Genomic DNA, 20041 nt, shown 5'->3' on the forward strand with positions numbered 1-20041 from the left:
TCTTACATGAGGGACCAGGCTGACTGCCCAGGACTCAAGTCCTCAGGCATTAGCTCTGTCTGCCTCCTAAGTCCATGCTGAGCACCGTGGCTGGCCATCCTGGGTCACTAAGCAGAGGGCCCGGAGGCCAAATAACCCGACCCACGCTTTGCCATATATGTGGTCCCTGCTGGAGTCGCTGAACTGATCATAAACCCTTTGCAGCAGTCCTCTGGGACACAGGTTAGTGAGCTGCCTCTGTTCTTTGTGCCAGGATGTGTCCACTTGCCAAATGTTGACCTCGACCCTGAGCGCGGGAGTCTGCAATGGCGTACCCCTCCCCAATTCTGTCCGCCTTCTGATTGGGTCTGCTCAGAAAGTCTCCGCCCTCCTGTCCCCCTGACACACGTATATTTGTAAGGATCCCCCCACTGGGGAACAGTTCGGGAATGCATTCTCAAACCCAGAGTCTCCTGAGTGGGGGTCTGGCTTGGTCACTCTCTGGGAACTCTTCTACCCTGGAGGGGGCCATGCTCTTCTGGAGAGACCTTTATGGATAAAGAGGGAGGGGGATACCTGCCTTGCTGGCTGCATTTCTCCTTCCCCAAACTTCTTCTTTTTTTTTTTTTTTAATTTCAGAATTTTTATCCTCCTTTTCTCCAAGTCCAAGACCTTTTTGGGAATTTTTTTTTTTTTTTTTTTTTTTTTTTGCCATGTGGCTGTGAAACAATCAGGATACAGACAGGGAGAAGTGGGATTATTTTGTGACACCCAGCAGACGGCTCCCCGATCACCCCCAGCACCCTGTGGGTGGGCAGACTGCCTCATTCTGGCTTTTCCTAGAAATGAATTGGACTGGAGGGAGGGGGTCATGAGGAAGCTGCTCCCCTTCTTTCTCACCGTGGAACATCTCCTGCTTCATCTTCCAGGGCATCCCAGGCTGCTGTCCTGAAGTGGTCAGAGGACCTGCTCTGAGACTTCGAGCTGACTACAGCCTGACTCAGCTGAGGACCAGGCCCAGGTTCCTTGAAGACAGCCTTGACTACGTTTCAGGCAGGGCAGGTTTCAATGTTTCACACGCATGGGAGTTCACCACCCGTGGCAAGGAGAGCCAGATTCTTGAGTGATCGCTGGGAGCTGGTCCTAGAGAAAGGCACAGATGTTCAACTGCAGAAGGCCAGGGGAGAGTAAAGAGGCTTTTCCCTTCTTGGAGTGACCACAGAGGCCTGGACCTGTTCCCATAGATGCTGTCTGGGACCAGCAGATAACAGACGGAGCACAGGGACCCCGTGCTGGTGAAGGTGGACCTGTTCCAACATACCCAAGGCCACCCAGTGGACAGGAATGTCTCCACCTCCTTCTCCAAAATTCCTTGGAGGCATCTATGCACTTACTCCGCCCTTAGTTCAAGACGGCAGCCCCCTGAGCACCTGAGTGCCTGTGGCAGAGTGGTGCGTAAGTTTGGGAGATCTTTTTCTGAGCCCCTGAGCAGGCTGGAAGGACTGAGACCAGGAGAAGCTGGAATGACAACAGCTTTAGCTTCTGTTCCAGCAGAGGGCTGGTCTGCTGGCTGTGGATTCCTATCGAAGAATGGCTTTTCTCAAGTGCACATCTCTTGGACTAAAGCGATGTTCTTGTATGGACATGTTTTTCCACAACCATAATCACCTAACTTTCCCAGCCACTTGAGAAAGACTTGATCCTTCTTCTCTATCCCCTTCTCTTTTCTTGAGTCTTAAATGCCTGTCTCAGTCTATTTACTAGTTTTGCTTATTTATTTTCATAAAAGTCCAGCCTCCTATATATAATTTTAAACTCCAACAGTATAACAAGACAGGAAGAAAAAACAGCAGTCACCTGTCCCATTCATTCCCTAAATTCTGCTCTCCAGACTCTCCAGACTCTTTTCTTTGATGCCTACCTCCGTATTTCCAAGGATAGGCCTGCAGGTTTCTCCCCAGACTTGTCAATGTCAAATGCCTGACTACTTATACTGGAAGGTTGGGCTGGTGTGCTCCTAACCCATTCCATACCTACACTTCTCCCCTCCTTTCTCCAATATATTTATGTCACATCTTTTGGTTAGATCAATATTCAATTCTTATTTTATTATAATTACATATGTACTGTTCACTGCTGAGTGAAAAAATACTCTAGGATCACTTGTCCTTTTTTCTTCTATAAATCTTTGTTCTTACAGATGTTAATAGTTATCTCATTAAAAAAATCTGCTTATGGGGTGCGATGGCTCAGTGGGTTAAGCCTCTGACTTTGGCTCAGGTCATGAGCTCAGGGTCCTGGGATCGAGCCCTGCATCAGGCTCTCTGCTCAGCAGGGAGTCTGCTTCCTCCTCTCTCTCTGCCTACTTGTGATTTCTCTCTCTCTCTGTCAAATAAATAAAATCTTACAAAAAATCTGCTTAGTCTATGTCATTATCCTAATAATTCTTCCAAAACTCTCCAGAAAAATTTTAAAAATCCTTCTGAGCACATTTTACCCATAATGAAGCAATCAGATAAACTACTGGTTCCATTTTCCCCAAAGACCTCTCTTCCTGGCCCCATTGGTCTTCCTTTCTCTTTCTACGGGACTTCCCTAGCTAGTAAAGGGTCCAGGGCTGGATCTTGTTTCCTGGATATCAACTCTTCCTCCTTCTTGGTTTATGCCCTTGGGGTACTGAAGTCACTTTTTCTAGCTGGATACCATTCTCTTCCAAAGCCAGATCTGGAAGGCTGGACACCCTGGGTTCTACAGTAATTACCACCTGTATGTTGGCCAAAGCAGGTAGGGAGTTTCACCTCTCTAGAGGCAAACCCAGGCTCCTAACTCTCAAAAAGGATGTCTCTGGTCTGCAGGATGGGAGAGATAATTTACTTGGATAGGAGAAAACTGTTGTCGGTAGATCAGAAAGATCAGGATCACTGCTGCTCATTCGTCACCTTCATGCAGAGTGGGAGAACGTGGCCCATTCCTCAAGATAGTTCCCGTCCGTATTAGTGCCAAATTGTTATAAATAATAACTTTGTTAGAATAAGACACTTTATTACCACACTGACAGTAGATCAACGTGAATGTAGATGACATTAGCTAGAAAAACTCTCAGCAGAGTGTGACTTGCAGTACATTAAACCTCTAGACTTGGGGCGCCTGGGTGGCTCAGTGGGTTAAGCCTTTGCTTTCGGCTCAGGCCAGGATCCCAGGGTCCTGGGATCGAGTCCCACATCGGGCTCTCTGCTCAGTGGGGAGCCTGCTTCCTCCCCTCTCTCTGCCTGCCTCTCTGCCTACTTGGGATCTCTGTCAAATAAATAAATAAATAAATAAAGTCTTAAAAAAAAAAAGGAAAAACCCCTCTAGACTTGAAATCGATTAAGATCAACATAGCCTTAATTCTCTAAGCACAATATACCAATTCATTGAGCATTAGCATTTTTTGAAGTATGACCTTGATATTTAAAACAATTTTAATATAAACATGGCCAGCAATAGGACAATGGGGGTGCATGCTTCCTTCAAAATGAATAGGTACAATGGGAGGGGAGGAAGAGGAGTTCTCTGGTTGCGTACTTCTATATCCTACTTCACTAAATGAGAGCAGAACAGATGGGTTGAAGATGAGAGAGAGAGGAACAGAAGTGTTCTCCCAATGGGAGTACATGCCAGCTTGCCTGGTGGATCCAAGCCGACTGATGAGGGGGCTTTAGCAACACCAAACTCTGGGGAGAAGCTCACTTAGCTCTTCTGACAAGGCCTTCACTTGTTCCAGTGACAGCTTCATTGCCCAGAGGGCCAGATGAACAAGGAGAGGGAATTTTCCTCTGGGTTGGATATTGGCCAATAGTGAGAGTCTCTTTGCTAACGTGGGAGTGGTGGAAATCCTAGAAGAATGTAGCTTTGACTTTGTAGTAGCAAAATAAGGGAATGTTGGGGGGGCATTGAAACGTGCCCTGGGGGATGCCTGGGTAGCGCCAGTTGGTCAACCATCTGCCTTCAGCTCAGGTCGTGATCCCAGGGTCCTGGGATCAAGCCCTGCATTGGGCTCCCCTGCTCAGTCACAAGTCTGCTTCTCCCTCTCCCTCCACCTCCCACCCCTGCTTGCTCTCTTTCTCTCGCTTTCTTATTCTTGCTCTCTCAAATAAATAAATAAAATCTTGGGAAAAAAAAAAAAAAGGAAAGAGAAGTGTGCCCTGGACTCAAGAAAGCAGATTTCAAAAGGGTGAGAGGATCAACAGGTCAAACAATAAGCCTTTTATAAAAAAAAATATAGGTCATGATGTATTAGAGATTTTAACAAGATAATGTTAATTATCTGCTTTCCAGTAATCCTGATGGGCAAGAAACTGCATACATAGTCGATAGCAGGAAGAACTGGGTTGAAGACAACATTTATAAAAATTAGGACGAGAACAAAAAAAAGGAAGACACGAACCTGGAAGGGCAATTTCTCTCAGTCATTTGGAAAACTGTTATTGAGTGGTTCCTTTATGCCAGGCTTTTTGCTACATGCTAAGGAGATAGCAACCAAAGACATACCTAAGCTTACAGTCCAGCAGGGAATATAGACATCAAGCAGGTAATTAAAAGTGTGTTGAATCAGCAAACTACAAATAGAGGGGAACTTCCTCAGCTTGACAAATAATATCTATGAAAATCCCACAGCTAACGTCATACTTATTGGTAAAAGACCGTTTTCTCCCAAGGTCGGGAACACCAAGCAGACAGGGATATCTGCTTCCTTCACCTTTAGTTGGCATTGTTCTAGAACTTCTAGCCAAGAAAAGGAGGTAAGAAAAATAAAAAAGGCATCCAGATTGGAATGGAAGAAATAAAACTACTTGCAGTTCCACAGATGACATGACTTTGTAGTTATAAAATCCTAAGGAACCTCCCATAGACCATTAGAACTAATGAATGAGTTCAGCATGGTGGCAGAGTGTGAGATCAATGTATGAAAATCAGTTTTCTTTCTATACATTAGCAATGAAAAATCTAAAAATAAAATTATTTATAGTAACATAAAAAATATGATACGTAGGAATAAATTTAACAAAGAAAGTACAGGATTCCTACACTGAAAACAATAAAACATTGCTGAAAGAAATTAAAGAAGATCTAAAACAATGGAGAGAAACCTCATGTTCATGGATCAAAAAGCTTTAGATTGTGAAGTTGGCAACATTCCCCAAATGATCTACAGATTTATGTAATTTCTATCAAAATCCCAGCTACCCCTTTTTTCCACTGCAGAATTTGTCAGCCTGTCCTAAAATTCATGTGTAAATGCAAGGAACCCAGAATTACCAAAGCAGTCTTTTTTTTTTTTTTTTGGCAGAGAGAGAGAGAGAGAGATTCACAAATAGGTGGAGAGGCAGGCAGAGAGAGAGGGGGAAGTGGTCTCCCTGCTGAGCAGAGAGCCTGATGTGGGGCTCGATCCCAGGACCCTGAGATCATGACCTGAGCCAAAGTCACCCACTGAGCCACCCCAAAGCAGTCTTGAAAAAGAAGACCACGCTGGAAGACTCATACTTTCTGATTTCAAGACTTACTACAAAACTATATTAATCAGCACAGTGTGGTACTCAAACAAGGACAGACATATAGATCACTGGAACAGAATGGAAAATTCAGAAATAAATCCTTACATCATGCTAAACGGACTTTTAAAAAGGTAAGACAATAAAATGGGGCAAAGAGTAGTCTTTTCAACAAGTGGTGCTGGAATAACTGGATATATATTTTCAAAAGAATGAAGCTGGACTTCTATATCACACCACATACAAAAATTCCCTCAGAAAGGATCGAAGACCTTAGTGGAAAAGCTAAAGTATAAAACTCTTAGGAGAAAACCACAAGAGGATTATTCATGATCTCGGATGAGGCAATGATTTCTTGTATATAACACTAAAAGTATAAGTGACACAAGAAATAATAGGTAAATTGGGCTTCAACAAAATAAAAAATTTGTGTTCTATAAATGATATAAGCAAGAAACTTAACAGACAATTTGTAGAATGGAAGAAAATGTTTGCAAATCACATAGGTGAAAAGGGACTTATAACTACAATGAATATTATATATATATATATATACATATACACACACATATATATTTACAAATATGTAAAGAACTCTTACAAGTAAGTAACAAAAAAGTTAAACGAACCAATTTAAAAATTTAAAAAGTTAAATAAACCAATTTAAAAACGAACAAAGAACCAAAATAGACATTTCTCCAAAGAAGATATACAAATGGCCAGTAAGCACTGAAAAGATGTTCACCATCATGAGCAGGGAACTGCAAACCAAACCACAATGAGGTATCACTTCACACTCTCTAGGATGGCTCTAATAAAAATGTCAGACAATAGTAAGTGTTGACAAGGATATGGACAAGTCAGAACTCTCATTCATTGCTGGTGGAAATGCAAAATGATGCAGTGGCTCTGGAAAATAGTCCCTGAAAATGTTAACATAGAGTTACCAAATGACCCAACAGTTCTACTCTTAGGTATACGCACAAGTGAAATGAAAACACACAACCATGCAAAAGCCTGTATACAAACATTCATTGCAGAACTATCCCCAAAAGGTGGAAAGCAGAAACAACCTAAATGAGTGTCCATCAATGGATGAACAGATGAATAAAAGATGGTATATTTACAAAATGAAATGTCATTTGGCATTAAAATGAAGTGAAGTCTTGATACGTACTACCACAGATGAAAGAAACTGATTACAAAAGACTGAATATTGCATGAGTCCAATTACGTTACCTGTCCGGAATCGGCTGATTTATGGATTCAGAAAGCCAATTAGTGGCTTCCCAGGACTAGAGGGATGGGGCTAACATAGGAAGTGACTACTATTGGGCATGGGTTTCTTTGTGTGGTGACAAAAATGTTCTAAAATTATAATGTGGTGATGGTTGCATGGCTGTGTGACTATACTGAAAACCACTGAACTCTGTATATCAAATGGGTAACTCATTATGATGGGTGAATTACATTTCATAAGACCTTAAGAAAATATAAGGAGTGGGCAACAATAACAATAAAGAATTCTGAATGTTATGATCTGGCCAGTGTGACAGTGAGTAAATAATATGAGAACCCAATGAGGTGAAGACACAAAGGATCAGGACTTATGTAACTAAACCCAGGACTGAGCAGACAGTAGAGGCAAAGGACCCAAGGTTTGGGAAAGAATGAAACATTGGAGGGAATAAAGGAAATGCTGGTGTGGTGGGAACAGAGCACAGGAAGGAGGAGAGATACGAGGTATGGTTAGGTAAGTGGGCAGTAGGCAGATGGTACATGCCACATTCTTGACTTTAGACTTTTCCCAAATAGCAACAGGAAGACATTGAAGGGTTTTAACCTGGGGAGGGCAATGATTGGATGTGAATTTTATTTTATTTTATTTTATTTATTTATTTGACAGATAGAGATCACAAGTAGGCAGAGAGGCAGGCAGAGAGAGAGGAGGAAGCAGGCTCCCCACTGAGCAGAGAGCCCAATGTGGGGCTTGATCCCAGGACTCTGGGATCATGACCTGAGCCAAAGGAAGAGGCTTAACCCACTGAGCCACCCAGGCGCCCCTCGATATGAATTTTAAAAAGTGTGCTTAGACTGCAGGAAATTGACTCGAGTGAAGTGGGTGGATATAGGAAAATCAGATAGGGAGACAGTGCAAAGTCAGGGAGAGAGACGGTGTCTGAAAAATCTAAATTGAAGTAGTTTGAAGGGAACGTGGGAGGTGAGGATGTGGAGACAATGAGCTCTTTTATGAAGTTTGGCTGTAAAGGGAGGAGATGGCGTTGTGGCTGGAAGGGAATAGGAGATGGAAGAAATTTAAGAGATAAGCATGTTTCAGTGGGAAGTGGATGACTCCAGGAATGAGAGAGAGAGAGAGAGAGAAATTGATTTAATATTCAGAACAGAGGAGAGAATTCATTCTATTGGGTCCTTGTGAAGGGGGGAGGTAATGAGATCCAGAACATCCTCAGAGACATATGCCCTCTAACATAACAGGAGGAAGGTGGGAGATGGTTATAGATGAAAGAGAGTTTGTAGATTTGGAGGCAGAACTTCTTCACCCTCCTGCCTCCAGTTCTGCACAGCAACCCATCTGCCAAGAGTGGCTAGATCTACTTTAAGAGTATGATGTCAGAGGACCATGATTAATGAGGAAGACAAGGGAACTCTCTTACGGATGATGATAGACATTAATGAAAGAGGCTGAAGCACACATAACCATACATCTTATATTATACTTTCTTCTTACATAATGTCCAGAACAGGAAGTACAGAAAGATTGGTTAAGAGGGACTTGGGACCCTGTGTAGGATGAAGGATAATGAGAAAAAGTCCAGTTATTTCAAAAGTTCAAACTTTAGGTCCTGCATCTTAAATTAGCTCGAAGATACAACTGAAGAATCATTCCTGACATTAGAAATCATGCAGATTAGAATAGGAATTAGGCAGACTGAAAATGGGAAATATTCACATGCCCTAATTTTAGAAAGAAATGAAAGGGGAATTCATGACAATACAGGTAAGTCTAAATAACTTTGATCTCTGCAAGTTATGTTAACTTGTGTTCATTAAGAAGCATCAAGGAAATAGTTATGTTAAAATATTTCTTTTCCTTTTTTTTAAGGATTTTTATTTATTTATTTGATAGACAGAGATCACAAGTAGGCAGAGAGGCAGGCAGAGAGAGAGGGGGAAGCAGGCTCCCCGCCAAGCAGAGAGCCCGATGTGGGGCTCGATCCCAGAACCCTGAGATCATGACCTGAGCTGAAGGCAGAGGCTTAAACCATTGAGCCACCCAGGCGCCCCGCTAAAATATTTCTTTATGGAGAGATTTTTCTCTTGATTTCAAGGTACAGAGTTGGGAGATTAAAGAAATGCTGTTTATAAAAATTATAGGGTACCCAAATATGTTGATCACAGGACAGCTGTCTAGGAGAACTATGTATTTCAAAGGGACATTGGCATAGAGACATGGTCACCAGTAGGTTTCAGATGAGAATCACCAGGAATAAGTAAAAAGAGAGGCCTCGGTGAGGCAGCAGAGCTATCTGCAAGGATGTGAAGATCTGGCTTGTCCAGTCTTTTTTCTGTTGTGGTCCAGAGTAGAGCTGGATGCATGGGTGGAAAGTTTGAGGGAAGTAGATTGTTGCCTCTTGATAAAATAATACCTAACACCCAGAAATGTCCAACCATGAGGAGCACAAAATATCGAGCACCCCAGTCCTGGAAGATTCCAGCAGACTGTTGGGGCTTCTGCTACAGTAGCATGGGGTATGGGCTATGTATCTCTCGGGTCTATTCCCTGAACGTAAACATGTAGAAGAAATGCGACACGGGCATTAACTTTTCAGCACACTCGCTAGATTTACAGATGCTGACGGCTACAGATGTGTGCACAGCTGCAAAGTGAGGCAATGGTAGAGCCGAGGCCGGACCCAGCTCTCCTCTCCCCAGGCTCTGGTCATTTCTGTTGTTCCACACATTAGCCTTTCCCGTGATGAGTGATTGCCATTCCTCTTTGGAAATTCAAATAAAAAATTCTAGAATGAAATTGGCCTGCTCTTTTACACCATATACAAAAATCAACTAAAAGGATTCAAGACTTGAATGTAAGACCTGAAACCATAAAACTCTTAGAAGAAAACTTTAGGGGTAAGCTCCTTGACAGGGATCATGGCTTGGCATGGATCGTGGCAATGATTTTTGGATTTGACACCTAAAGCAGAAGTGACAAAAAAAAAATAATCAACTAAGACTGATAGGCATTTTTTCCGAAGAATGCATACAAATGGCTCACAGGTATATGAAAAGGTGTGGAACGTCATTAGTCATCAGGGAAGTACAAATCCAAGCCACCATGAGATACCACCTCACACCTGTTAGAATGGCCATTTTAGAAAAGACAAGAGATAGCATGTGTTGGTGAGGAGGTGAAGAAAAGGGACCCTTTGTGCATTGTTGGTGGGAATGTAAACTGGTGCAGCCACTCTGGAAAGTAATACGGAGTTTCCTCAAAATATAACAGTAGAACTACCACATGATCCAGAAACTACCTCTGGGTATTTATTGAAAGAAACAAAAGCACTGACTCAAAAAGATATGTGTGTCCCATGTTCATTACTTACAACAGCCAAGACAAGGAAAGAACCTACATGTCCATCAGTAAATGGATGGATAATGAAAACGTATTTTATATATGAAGGAATATTACTAAGCCATAGAAAAGGACATCCTTGCCATTTGTGACAACATGGAGGGCCCCTGAGGGCATTAAGTAAAGTGAAGTAAGTCAGAGAAAGAAAAATACTGTATGATCTTACTTCTATGTGGAATCCAAAAACAAAACAAAACTCAGAGATACAGAGAACAGACTGATGGTTGCCGGGAGTAGAGGGGGGGATGGTGGGCCAAAGCAGGGAAGATGGTCCAAAGGTACAAACTTCCAGTTATAAGATAATTAAGTCCTGGGGATAGAATAGACCGCACTATGGCTATAGTTAACAATACTGTATTGTATATGTATTTGAAAGTTACTGAGAGAGTAAATTACAAAAGTTCTCATCACCAAGGGAAAAAATGTGTAACTGTGTGTGACGGATGTTTCCTAAGCCTTTTGTGGTAATCACTCCATAATATATACATCTATCCAATCATTATATTGTACACCTAAAATGAATACATTATTAAATGTCAATCATAGTTTAATTTAAAAAATAAATGAATTAATAAATAAGAGTTCTAAATCCCTCACTCATGACTTTCGGGCCATACTCTTTCATCAGTGTCCCCTGGTCATTCCATCCATGGTTTTGATGAAGCCTGCACCATTGGCCTTGAAATTCAGGGGCCCTGGGCAGTTGAGCCTTGACTCGCACAGATGAGGGCTCTGTAATCTCTAGGCAGGCCCTCTCAAGGCAAGAGTCTTGTGTGCAGTTCCTAGAGGAGACAAGGAGTTGTGCTAGAAGGAAACGATTCTAGAGCTGCCATGTCTTACCTGGACTCTGGGGTCTTCTCTACTCCTCGCTTCAGTTGTACATGACCAGGTTCATCCACTGAGAAATAAACATCATCATTATGACATAGCTTAAAACTCGTTTGCTTAATACAGAGCAGGGCAAATGGTACCCCCTTCCTTGAAAGACCTCAGTCTAGTCTCATCAAAACTTTCCAGCTAATTCCAACCCAGCAGGGGGTCCCAAGCCCCCATTGCAACCTATCTTTTGCTACTCCCTGAGGAGCTAGGCAGTGAGAGGGATAGCTGAGGTCGACCAGCTGGCTAGGCCAGGAGGCTCTCTCTAAAGCTCACGGGGAGTAAGTTTAATGCACAGTGAGCTCAGCAGGTGCTCCTCAGTTCCCTCTTGGATTTATGACGCCCACATAATCCTCTGCTTTATTAAGCTATTGGAAAAAAATAAAATCTGTCTGCCAAGATCCTAAAGCCGCCTTGGCAGCCCGTAATATATAAAGGCAGTAATTGGAGGCAGCGGGGCCGGCAGCTTGGCTGGCCTTTGACAGACCAGCCAATATCCTCAGGGAGAAAAATGCCCCCTGGAATCAGGAGAGGAGAGGTGGCCTGGGACTGTGCCCCGTGTCTGGGAAGGGAAGGCACCTCACCTCCATTTCTGTCAGGTACAGTCCTTTCCCATCCTTGGAGAGGTTCTGGAAAGTCTCTAAAGAGGAGGAGAGGAATCAGGATAGGTCAAGGGAGATAAAGGCAAATATGGCGACTCTCTGTAAAGCACTTTCTCTCTCTCCCTCCTTGTCTCTTCCCAGCCAGCTCCACCCCTGAGGAACAGCTCTCTGTGACGGCTCCGGCCCACACACGTCTCTCCCTCTTCTCGTGCCCTTGCACTCTTCACCCTTCCACACATGGCTGAGGGGATGTGTGGGCCTGTCCTATAAAGTATTCTACGGGCACCCTCTGGAGAACCTCCCTTGTCCAACAGAGAATTCTCTGGAGGTTTATGCCTCACCCGTCTCTCTTCTGCTCCCAGGGCTCTGGTCTCTCAGTCTTCCCTAACTGCCTGGCTCAGAGCTGTGGGATTTACAGTGGTGCGCCATGCCAGCGATAGGGTAAAGATTAGGATGAGGCCAGATGCCACTTCTACCCCAAACACAACTCTTGAGCTATGTTATGGCTTGAGGTTTCACATAGGATTTTCTTGAAAAATAAAGGGCGGGGTGGCTGCTAAGAAGTGTCCAAATATCTGACCTACATGGTAGAATTTCTGGAGCTTTGGGGAAGTGCCCCTGCCCTGCCCCCATCTATCACTTGTGCATGAATTGGCTTCAGCAGAGACCGCATTCATTGCAAGACTATAGTATAGGTTTAAGCTATAAACAACATGGAGAAGGGACACAGTGAGTTAAATGAACCTCGCTCCTGAAATAGGCACTAAATAGGGTGGTGAAGAAATGAGAGCCTGGGATAGGGGACTGTCCTGGACAGAAGGAGTACAGAAGGGACGCAGGAGATGCAGACGGGGTCTACCATTACGCAGGCTAATGTTGGCTCTGCGTCATGGAGCAAGGGGTCCTCATGCAAGACTCCAGCCCACTCTGTTACTGAGGCCTGGCCTAGGCCTGGGGCAGGGGTGCATTCCTGATCCTCTACAATATTTTTTGGTCGCTATGATGGTCTCCAGGATGTCGCCCAGGTGACACTTACTTGCCATGGCTTCAAGTCGCAACAGGAGGCAGACCAGGCTAGGGAAGCTGACCCTGCCGCTGCTGTCACCGTACCGGAGGGTCATGAGGTCCAGCAGCTCGTTGCTGACGGAGATCCCTGCAAGGAAGCCTGGACCGCGGGGTGGGTTAGTGAGCAGCAGGAGGCTGGAGCAGGTCCTGTCCTCTCACATGCAAAGTCTAAGCAGCCACTCGGGGTGGTGGCCTTCTACCACTGTTCCCTATTCTGTCTGGCTCAGAGGCTAGTTCACTTCAGTTCGTGTTTTTACTAATTCTCCAGTTGCCCCCCTCATGGCTGCTGGGCCCCGGTGACATTGTTCTGGAGTTTGGCCAGAGACCAACTCCAGAGACTCAAGACACTTGAGGACACTTTGGCCTTCACCATCATCGGATAATTCCCATGTGAAGAGGCAGCTTCCGGGACAGCAGGCGTTTGCTCCCAGCCCCGCCTCCATCAGGCCTCTCTCTCGCTCGGTGACCTTGTGAAACCACATTGTTCCCTGACCCCATGACTGCCAGTGGGTCTCAGGTGTGAGCACTCTTAGTGTGAGCAAGTGCGGTCCCTGGAAGTGGGAGCTTCCATCCTAAGTTGGCAGAGCAGGAAAGAGGCTGGTCCTCTGGGAGTAGACCATAGTCCGAAGGTGGCCACAGGTGGGCGAGACACAGGCACCTTGCTCTTTTTGGGTGTGTCTAATTATGAGCTCTGGGAGGCACCAACCCCATAGCAGACAGCAGCAAACTGGCAAACGGCCGTGCCTATAAGCTTTCAGGGGACAGGAGAACCTTGCAAGCCAAACCATCCATCAATGGGGTGAGCCTGGTGGCCCGTTCTCCAGCATTAATAAAATAGGAATTCGAACGCCATTAGACCTTGCGCTCCCCAGCTCGCCATATGCAGAAATTACCCTCTTTTCTTACGGTACCTCCACTGCCCCATTCAGTTATCTGCTTGGTCCCTGAAGGCGTTTTAGTTGGATCCCAGCCATTTCTATCTGTCTGCCTTTTCTTATTCTGGAGTCATCAGTGTGGTCTCTTATAAAATTTCATTTTTTTCTGTAGCTATCCAGGCGTTCTCAAAGTGTGGTCCCCAGACGAAGAGCTTCGGCCTCATGTAGAAACCTCTTAGAACTACAGACTCTTGAGCCCTACCCAAGCCCTCCTGGATCAGAAGTTTTGGATGAGGGATGAGGTGTTTTCACAAGCTGTGCTTGAACAAGCTTCCAGGGGGTTCCGGTGCTCACTCAAGTTTGAGAACCACTGCTCTTGGGCAGGAAGAATTAAGGGGAGGACAGGTGCTAAGGCAGGGAGATGTTTCTCCCTGCTCTCCAGGTTCAGGCCCCGCGGGAGGGAGAGCCGTGGAGTCTCTCCTTCCAGCATTTACCTGGGGGAATCTGAGCTTACATTTTCTCAAGGAAGGCAGCAATTTTCTGACTTAAACTTCTTGTGATCCATTTCCCCCACTGAGACAGGGCAGATCACGACTCCTAATCACAGGGCAGTGGAGACGATCAAGTGAGAAGACAGGAGAGCAAGTTCTTCCTGAACCTTGAAGCTCTTAGGCAGCCTATGCTGTATCCTTGTCATCATCTGAGGATTGAAAGCTCGGACTGAAAGCTCTGGCCTTCTTGAAGCGGACAGATTTCACTTAGCTCCAACCTCTGGGAGGACAGTGTATCCACCTGCTCATAGGGCTTTAACCCCGACAGCTCAGAGGTTGAGATGGAAGAGTCTCGAAGGCCTTGAGCTCGAGCTCTGGGAGGGGTCAATTATGTGGAGTCATCAATTATGTGGGGGTCATTTTAGCACAGTTGGAGCTGTTTGGAGACAAAAGGCAATTGGGAAAATTGACCGGCACACGAGAACTCAGGTTGGGGAGGACAAGGATTGAGTCGTGAGCCCGGAGGCCCGCAGAGGCTGGTGTAAGCCCGGGGCGGGGGGCACAGGAGCTCTGTTCTCTCCTGATCCTCAGCCCCCCTGCAGCAGCCTTGCATACGGCATGCAAGGGGTGTGCTCTCTCTCCCACACACGGCCCCAGTCATGATAGGTCCGAGGGGCCCCCTGCTTTACCTGCATCCCTTACAGCCTTCCACAGATCCAAACTCAGGAAAACTCCGGAGTGATTCTGGATGTTCTGGAAAACTCTCTGATTCAAGAAAGGAAGTAAGAAGTCCAAATGAGTGCTCTCACCCACCTTAAAGCAGACGTCCTGGGGAGAGATCCTGGAAACCCCTTTCTCATCCCTGGAGACCATTTCAATAAACTTTGGGGGGACCCAGCTCAAAGCAGCTCCTCTAAGGACCAGGGAAGGCAGCAGTGGGCACTGGCTGGTAAAGCCGACCACAGTGGCTGCCCGCTATGGAGCTGTGGGGCTGTGGGCCTCTCTCCCAACCCCCTTTCTGCCCTTCCCCATCCCCCAGACTGGCCTCCTGACGCGAGGCCGCTTGCTGCGTCTGGGAGGTGTAGAGCTCTCTCAAGACTTTACATACGGTGGTGGTCAAAAGCACAGAATTTGCAACCAAAACAGTGGTTTTAAATAAGCATTGACTATCAGCTGTGCAACCATGGGCAAGTGACTTCGTGCACCCTGGACTTTCTGACCTCTCCCCGTTTCTCACCCGAGCCCTGATCAGCCCTGCCCTTTCGGGGCGAGACAGAATCTCGGGCAGGTGACTTGTGGGATGGAAGCGTGCAGCTGCCCCACGACTGCACTCAGGCTCCCTGTCTAGGTCTCTGCTCAGCAGCCCCACAGGAGCTGTTTCAAGGCAAAATACCCCCAGCAGGAGTGCGACCCAGGCCTGTGGAGGCAGCGATTACTGTGAAATAGCAGCCCAAGAATGTTTTCTGGCCTTATTTGGCTTTTGGTGAGTATATAGAAAGACCTCAATTGGGAATCACTCACTCATTAGGAATTCATTAGTTTGGTCATTCCCTGGGCATTTTTGAGTGCCTGCTGTGTACGAGACACAAAGTAAGGCACTGGGGGAAGCAGAGGAACATGAGGGTGTCCCTGCTCTGCAGTCTAATGGTGGAGGGGGGACATATCAGCCATTACAGTGCCCTGTGAGTCCCCCAAGTCAGGGACTAGGGGATAATTCCTGAAATGTCCCACAAGAACACCTTATTATTGTGGGTTCAGGGGGATGTAACCGGGCCTGGGGGCAGGTGAGCCTCCCCATGAAGAGATTCCTGAGGCTGGACAGTCAAGGGGGTCGGTCCTGGCTGGACTCTGAGCCTCCCAGCTGGGGCGGAAGGAGTGAGTGGGAGGAGTCCAAGGGTGCCTCCTGGACCCCAAGGCAGGGTCCCAACTCCAGGGACAGCTCTGATGAGCTTAGACCTTGTCCTGAGAACAATAGGGAAGCCACACTGAGGCCACAGGCCACATGTGTGATCTTGTTGAGTCTGGCCAGTGGACAGGAAGGGAATGAAACGAACAGGTACACTGGGGGAATGTCTCAGGGACAGGGAGCTGGGAGCGGGGAGCTCGGGGAGGGAATTCTGGCCGGCGGTCTTAGCTGCCACCCATGGTGACCCTCTCTCCTTCCACCTCCTAGAGCACCCTTCACCCTGCCACTAGCTCAGGCATTGCCTCCTGTCTTCTAGTGGGGCGTGCAGTCTCCCCGAACAAAATGCGAAGCCTCCTGAGGGCAGGGCTGGGTAGCTCTTCTTTCGCACCCCCCAACACTTTGCAGGTCGGGCACCGCGTAGATACTTGCTGAACGGGACACAAAGAGAACATGCCGGTACCTGGCAGTGGACGAGCCGGCCCCACAGCCTTGCAAACTCGTCTTGCTCAAGCCGCCCGTTCACCTTCAGCTGGCGGGGAGTTAAGAGCGGACGTGCACATTGCCAGTGCACAGCGGTGAGCAGGACCCCCCACGGCGCCTGGAGAAGGACCCGCGCATGGCGCCTGGAGAAGTCCCGCCATCGGCTAGTAGCGCCATCAGGTCAGCCATCAGCCCGCTGTCCCCTGGGTGTGGCCCCACCCCAGCGGGCCCTCTCTGTGTCTGCAGGGGCCCGGCTTAGCTTCATTTTGCAGAGGAAAAGGACAAATTGGAAGGAGAAAGAAGCCCTGAGAAAAGGAGCCAGCATCACGTGCACCAAGGGAAGAGAGACCCCGGAACACAGCCTGCACTGGCTGGAGGGGGCCCCAGGCAGGGGGCAATGTGGAGGAGCATACGGGGGTCTCTGCAGCCCCCGAAGCAGCACGAGGGTGCAGATGAGTGGAGGGAACCCGTTAGAGCCAACCCTGGTCACCCCATAGCAGGAGGATGGGTTTATACAGAGCTAATGCCAGGAAAAGCATCTCTCTCTAAGTTGCTGGAGGGGAGCAGTGGGTGGGCAGAGGGAGAGCAGAGCAGACCTGTCTGCTTTGCAGGGCTCTGGCAGATACCATGTCCCTCAGGGTGAGCTGCCCTGGGCTGTGCAGGACCGCAGGACCCTTCTGCTTCATTTGTGGGGGACAGGCATTGTCTCCAGTGACCCCAGACCAGGGCCAGCAGACACAGGGCTTGATTTAGGATTTCAGCAAGAAGGGCTCTTGTTCAACAACGGCGGCCCCTCATTCCCGATCGGGTCTTGTTAAGAGTGAAGGAGCCGGGATCCGTCTCACTCCGGGGAGGCCGAGTAGGTCCACTGAAGGGAAGGTCCCAGGGTGCAGCTGGGAGCCAGGCTCTCGGGGGCGGCCAGGGGACAAATGGCTCCTGGGAGGTGGCCATCGGGACCGGAGTCGGGAGCCCTGGGTTTGATCCCCAGCCCAGCTGCTGGTGCCCACGGACAGCTGTGACTGTAGCCGTGGCATGGCAGCGCTAACGGGGTACTGTATAGACCAAGGTGTTTTCTCCAAGTTCTGGGGGTTGTTCTCTTTACTGAATTGGGGCTCATTGAACAAGGGATTTTAGGAAGACTCCCCCAGGGTAAGGGGAGGGGTGGGAGGAAATCGGCCCCACTAGTGCTGCCGGGAGGCCCTGCGGAATGAGGTTAGAACACAGATTGGGGGGCTGTAAACTCTTCAAAACCAGGCACAACTTCAGGCAGGCTGTGGGATTACTAAACAGGCTGCCTAGGCTCTCCAAACTCCTCTCTCTCTCCCCGTGTGATGGATCTAGCCTTGGCATGCCACGATGCTTGATAAGTGCTAACCATTGACACCATTGCTGTGATTGGGAGAGGCAGTGAGTTAGCATAGAATCGGCAGGAACCCAGGCTCTTCTGCCAGCCAAGCCCTTAGAACTGAAGAAAAGAAAACACTGCAAAGCGAAAGCATTCCTAATGTCCTAATGAGACCCCCCCAGGGCAGCCCAAAGAGCAGAGGGACCCTTAGAGCTGCCAGAACAGGGGAGGGGGCACAGCAAAGGATACGTCCATCAGAGCCACGATGCTCCGGCACTCATCCAGAGAGAACGTGTGCCCCGGAGTTCCTGGGGAACAGGAAGGATGGACATGTTGGGGGCGGGGGTGACACTGGACTGGTTCAGCAATGGGAGGAGGGTGGGGACAGTGGGCTGGTGGGGTCTGACCTTACCTGTCAGGAGCTCCTGGTTGAGAAGGTTCTGAAGCTGGTCGGCATCCAGGTTCAGTTCCTGATCCAAACGAGAGAGGAAGACAAGCCCCCTCAGTGCCCAGGAGCCGAGCGGCACACTGCCTTACGCTAGAGAAGCGCTCAGACTTCCAAGCCCTCAGTTCCCACCCTGTGCCCATCAAGCCTGCCATGAAGCCTTTCCCAGTTGCTCTGGGTCATGAATGTCTGCAGTGCTCATTGCCCCTGACATTCGACACCACCTGTGGGTCGCCTCGCCTTTCTCTCTTCCTTCGTTATTGGACTGAAAGCAGCAGTTGCCTCCCCCCCCACCACACCTGGCACTTGGGAACACCTCAGGACAAGGGTTTTGAAGGAGTCCACTCAGCCCCATAGGCGTGTTTTCCCATTTGCTTCCAGAAAGGGATGGAGAGAAAATAGGACTCCTCCGTGTGTGAGTGTGAGCACGGGCATGTGCGTACGTGCATGCGTGGAGGAGATGAAAGTGCCAGGAATCTTGGTGCAAAGGAGCTGCTCTGAGAACATTACTTCTCATGAGCCTTCCTAGCCACTGAGGCAAAGAGAAAGACAAGGGTCTCCTTGGATTAGAAACAGGAAGTAGGGGCGCCTGGGTGGCTCAGTGGGTTAAAGCCTCTGCCTTCAGCTCAGGTCATGACCCCAGGGTTCTGGGATCGAGCCCTGCATCAGGCTTTCTGCTCGATAAGGAGCCTGCTTCCTCCTCTTTCTCTCTGCCTACCTGCCTCTCTGCCTCCTTGTGATCTCTGTCAAATAAATAAATAAAATCTTAAAAAAGAAAGAAAGGAAGGAAGGAAGGAAGGAAGAAAGAAAGAAAGAGGAAGCAATGGAGGCTGAGGGGAGAGACACTTTTCCCAGACTGATCTTCTGAAGTTGTAAACTCCATTCAGTTTTCTCCTGGGGACACTGAGCAGTCTGGTGGGGAAGCGCCTTCCACGATGATCCATCCCACAGAGAAGCCGAGTGCGCGGCGCGCAGCCGTTTCTCCCACACAGGTTGGTGAGAGCTGAAGGGGCGATGTGCCATCCGCACTCCGGGAGGGCTCCCCATGGGAGAAGGAGCCAGAGTGAGGTCCCTCAGCAGGTGGCTTAGCAGAGCGGGGCTGGGTCAGGTGGAAGAAGGGGTCTTGTTGGGTTCTTCCAAGAACACACATCGCATAGACCCACAGACACACTGTCCCCAGGCTTGGCCTCACCACCTCACTGAAAGCAAAAGCAGTCCCTCAGCCTGTCCTCTGGGGAAGACCCCTTGGAACGTCCCTGAGAAGAACATGTGGCCAGTGTTTGAAATTGGCCTCAGGTCATCCCTCTAACTGGCTGGAGTATGTCAGGAAAGCCAGCATTGTGTGTCCACTATTGACAGAGTTTTTTCCTCAAAAGAATCATGGCACCCAACCTGCAGAGCAGCTGGCAAGGAACTCTGACTTATGTGGAGTCACCTCCTAGAATACAAGTAGCTTTGGGACATGGACCATGTCTCCTTCCTTCTGCATGTCTCTCCATCCTAGGACACTCCCTGACCTGGACCAAAATGTCCAGGAGATGAGGATAGGAATGGAGATGAAGACTGCCTTAAGCAACTATCCAAAGAATTGCACATCTCTCTCCACCACGTCAACATAAGATCCCTGAGGACTGACGCTTTGTGTTCCCAAAGCTTAGCATGGAACTGGGAACGTCCTAGGTATTTGGTACGTTTGCCATTTGGAAAAATGGATAGACGGGCATGATTCAGCTCACAGGCTGAACATGTCCTTCCTTTCTCCCAGGCAGACCCTGGGTTATAGGACCGTCAC

At 47.9% G+C, this 20041-nt stretch overlaps 1 protein-coding gene across 1 annotated transcript in view; it reads right to left on the bottom strand.

Moving 5' to 3' along the window:
* Positions 1 to 709: 709 nt before the first annotated feature.
* The window catches only part of CAPN13 (calpain 13), a 77835-nt gene continuing 58503 nt past the window's right edge, over positions 710 to 20041 (bottom strand). The window contains exons 16-23 of the mRNA XM_059407615.1: positions 18217 to 18274; positions 18054 to 18112; positions 16440 to 16508; positions 14763 to 14838; positions 12679 to 12807; positions 11625 to 11680; positions 11005 to 11062; positions 710 to 1122 (exon numbers count right to left, since the gene is read on the bottom strand). Of these exons, the coding sequence (XP_059263598.1) occupies positions 11036 to 11062; positions 11625 to 11680; positions 12679 to 12807; positions 14763 to 14838; positions 16440 to 16508; positions 18054 to 18112; positions 18217 to 18274 (474 nt within the window). The 3' untranslated portion in view covers positions 710 to 1122; positions 11005 to 11035. The remainder of the gene's footprint in view (positions 1123 to 11004; positions 11063 to 11624; positions 11681 to 12678; positions 12808 to 14762; positions 14839 to 16439; positions 16509 to 18053; positions 18113 to 18216; positions 18275 to 20041) is intronic.

This window comes from Mustela nigripes, chromosome 7, assembly GCF_022355385.1.
Source record: "Mustela nigripes isolate SB6536 chromosome 7, MUSNIG.SB6536, whole genome shotgun sequence".
In the NCBI taxonomy this organism is placed as follows: domain Eukaryota; kingdom Metazoa; phylum Chordata; class Mammalia; order Carnivora; family Mustelidae; genus Mustela; species Mustela nigripes.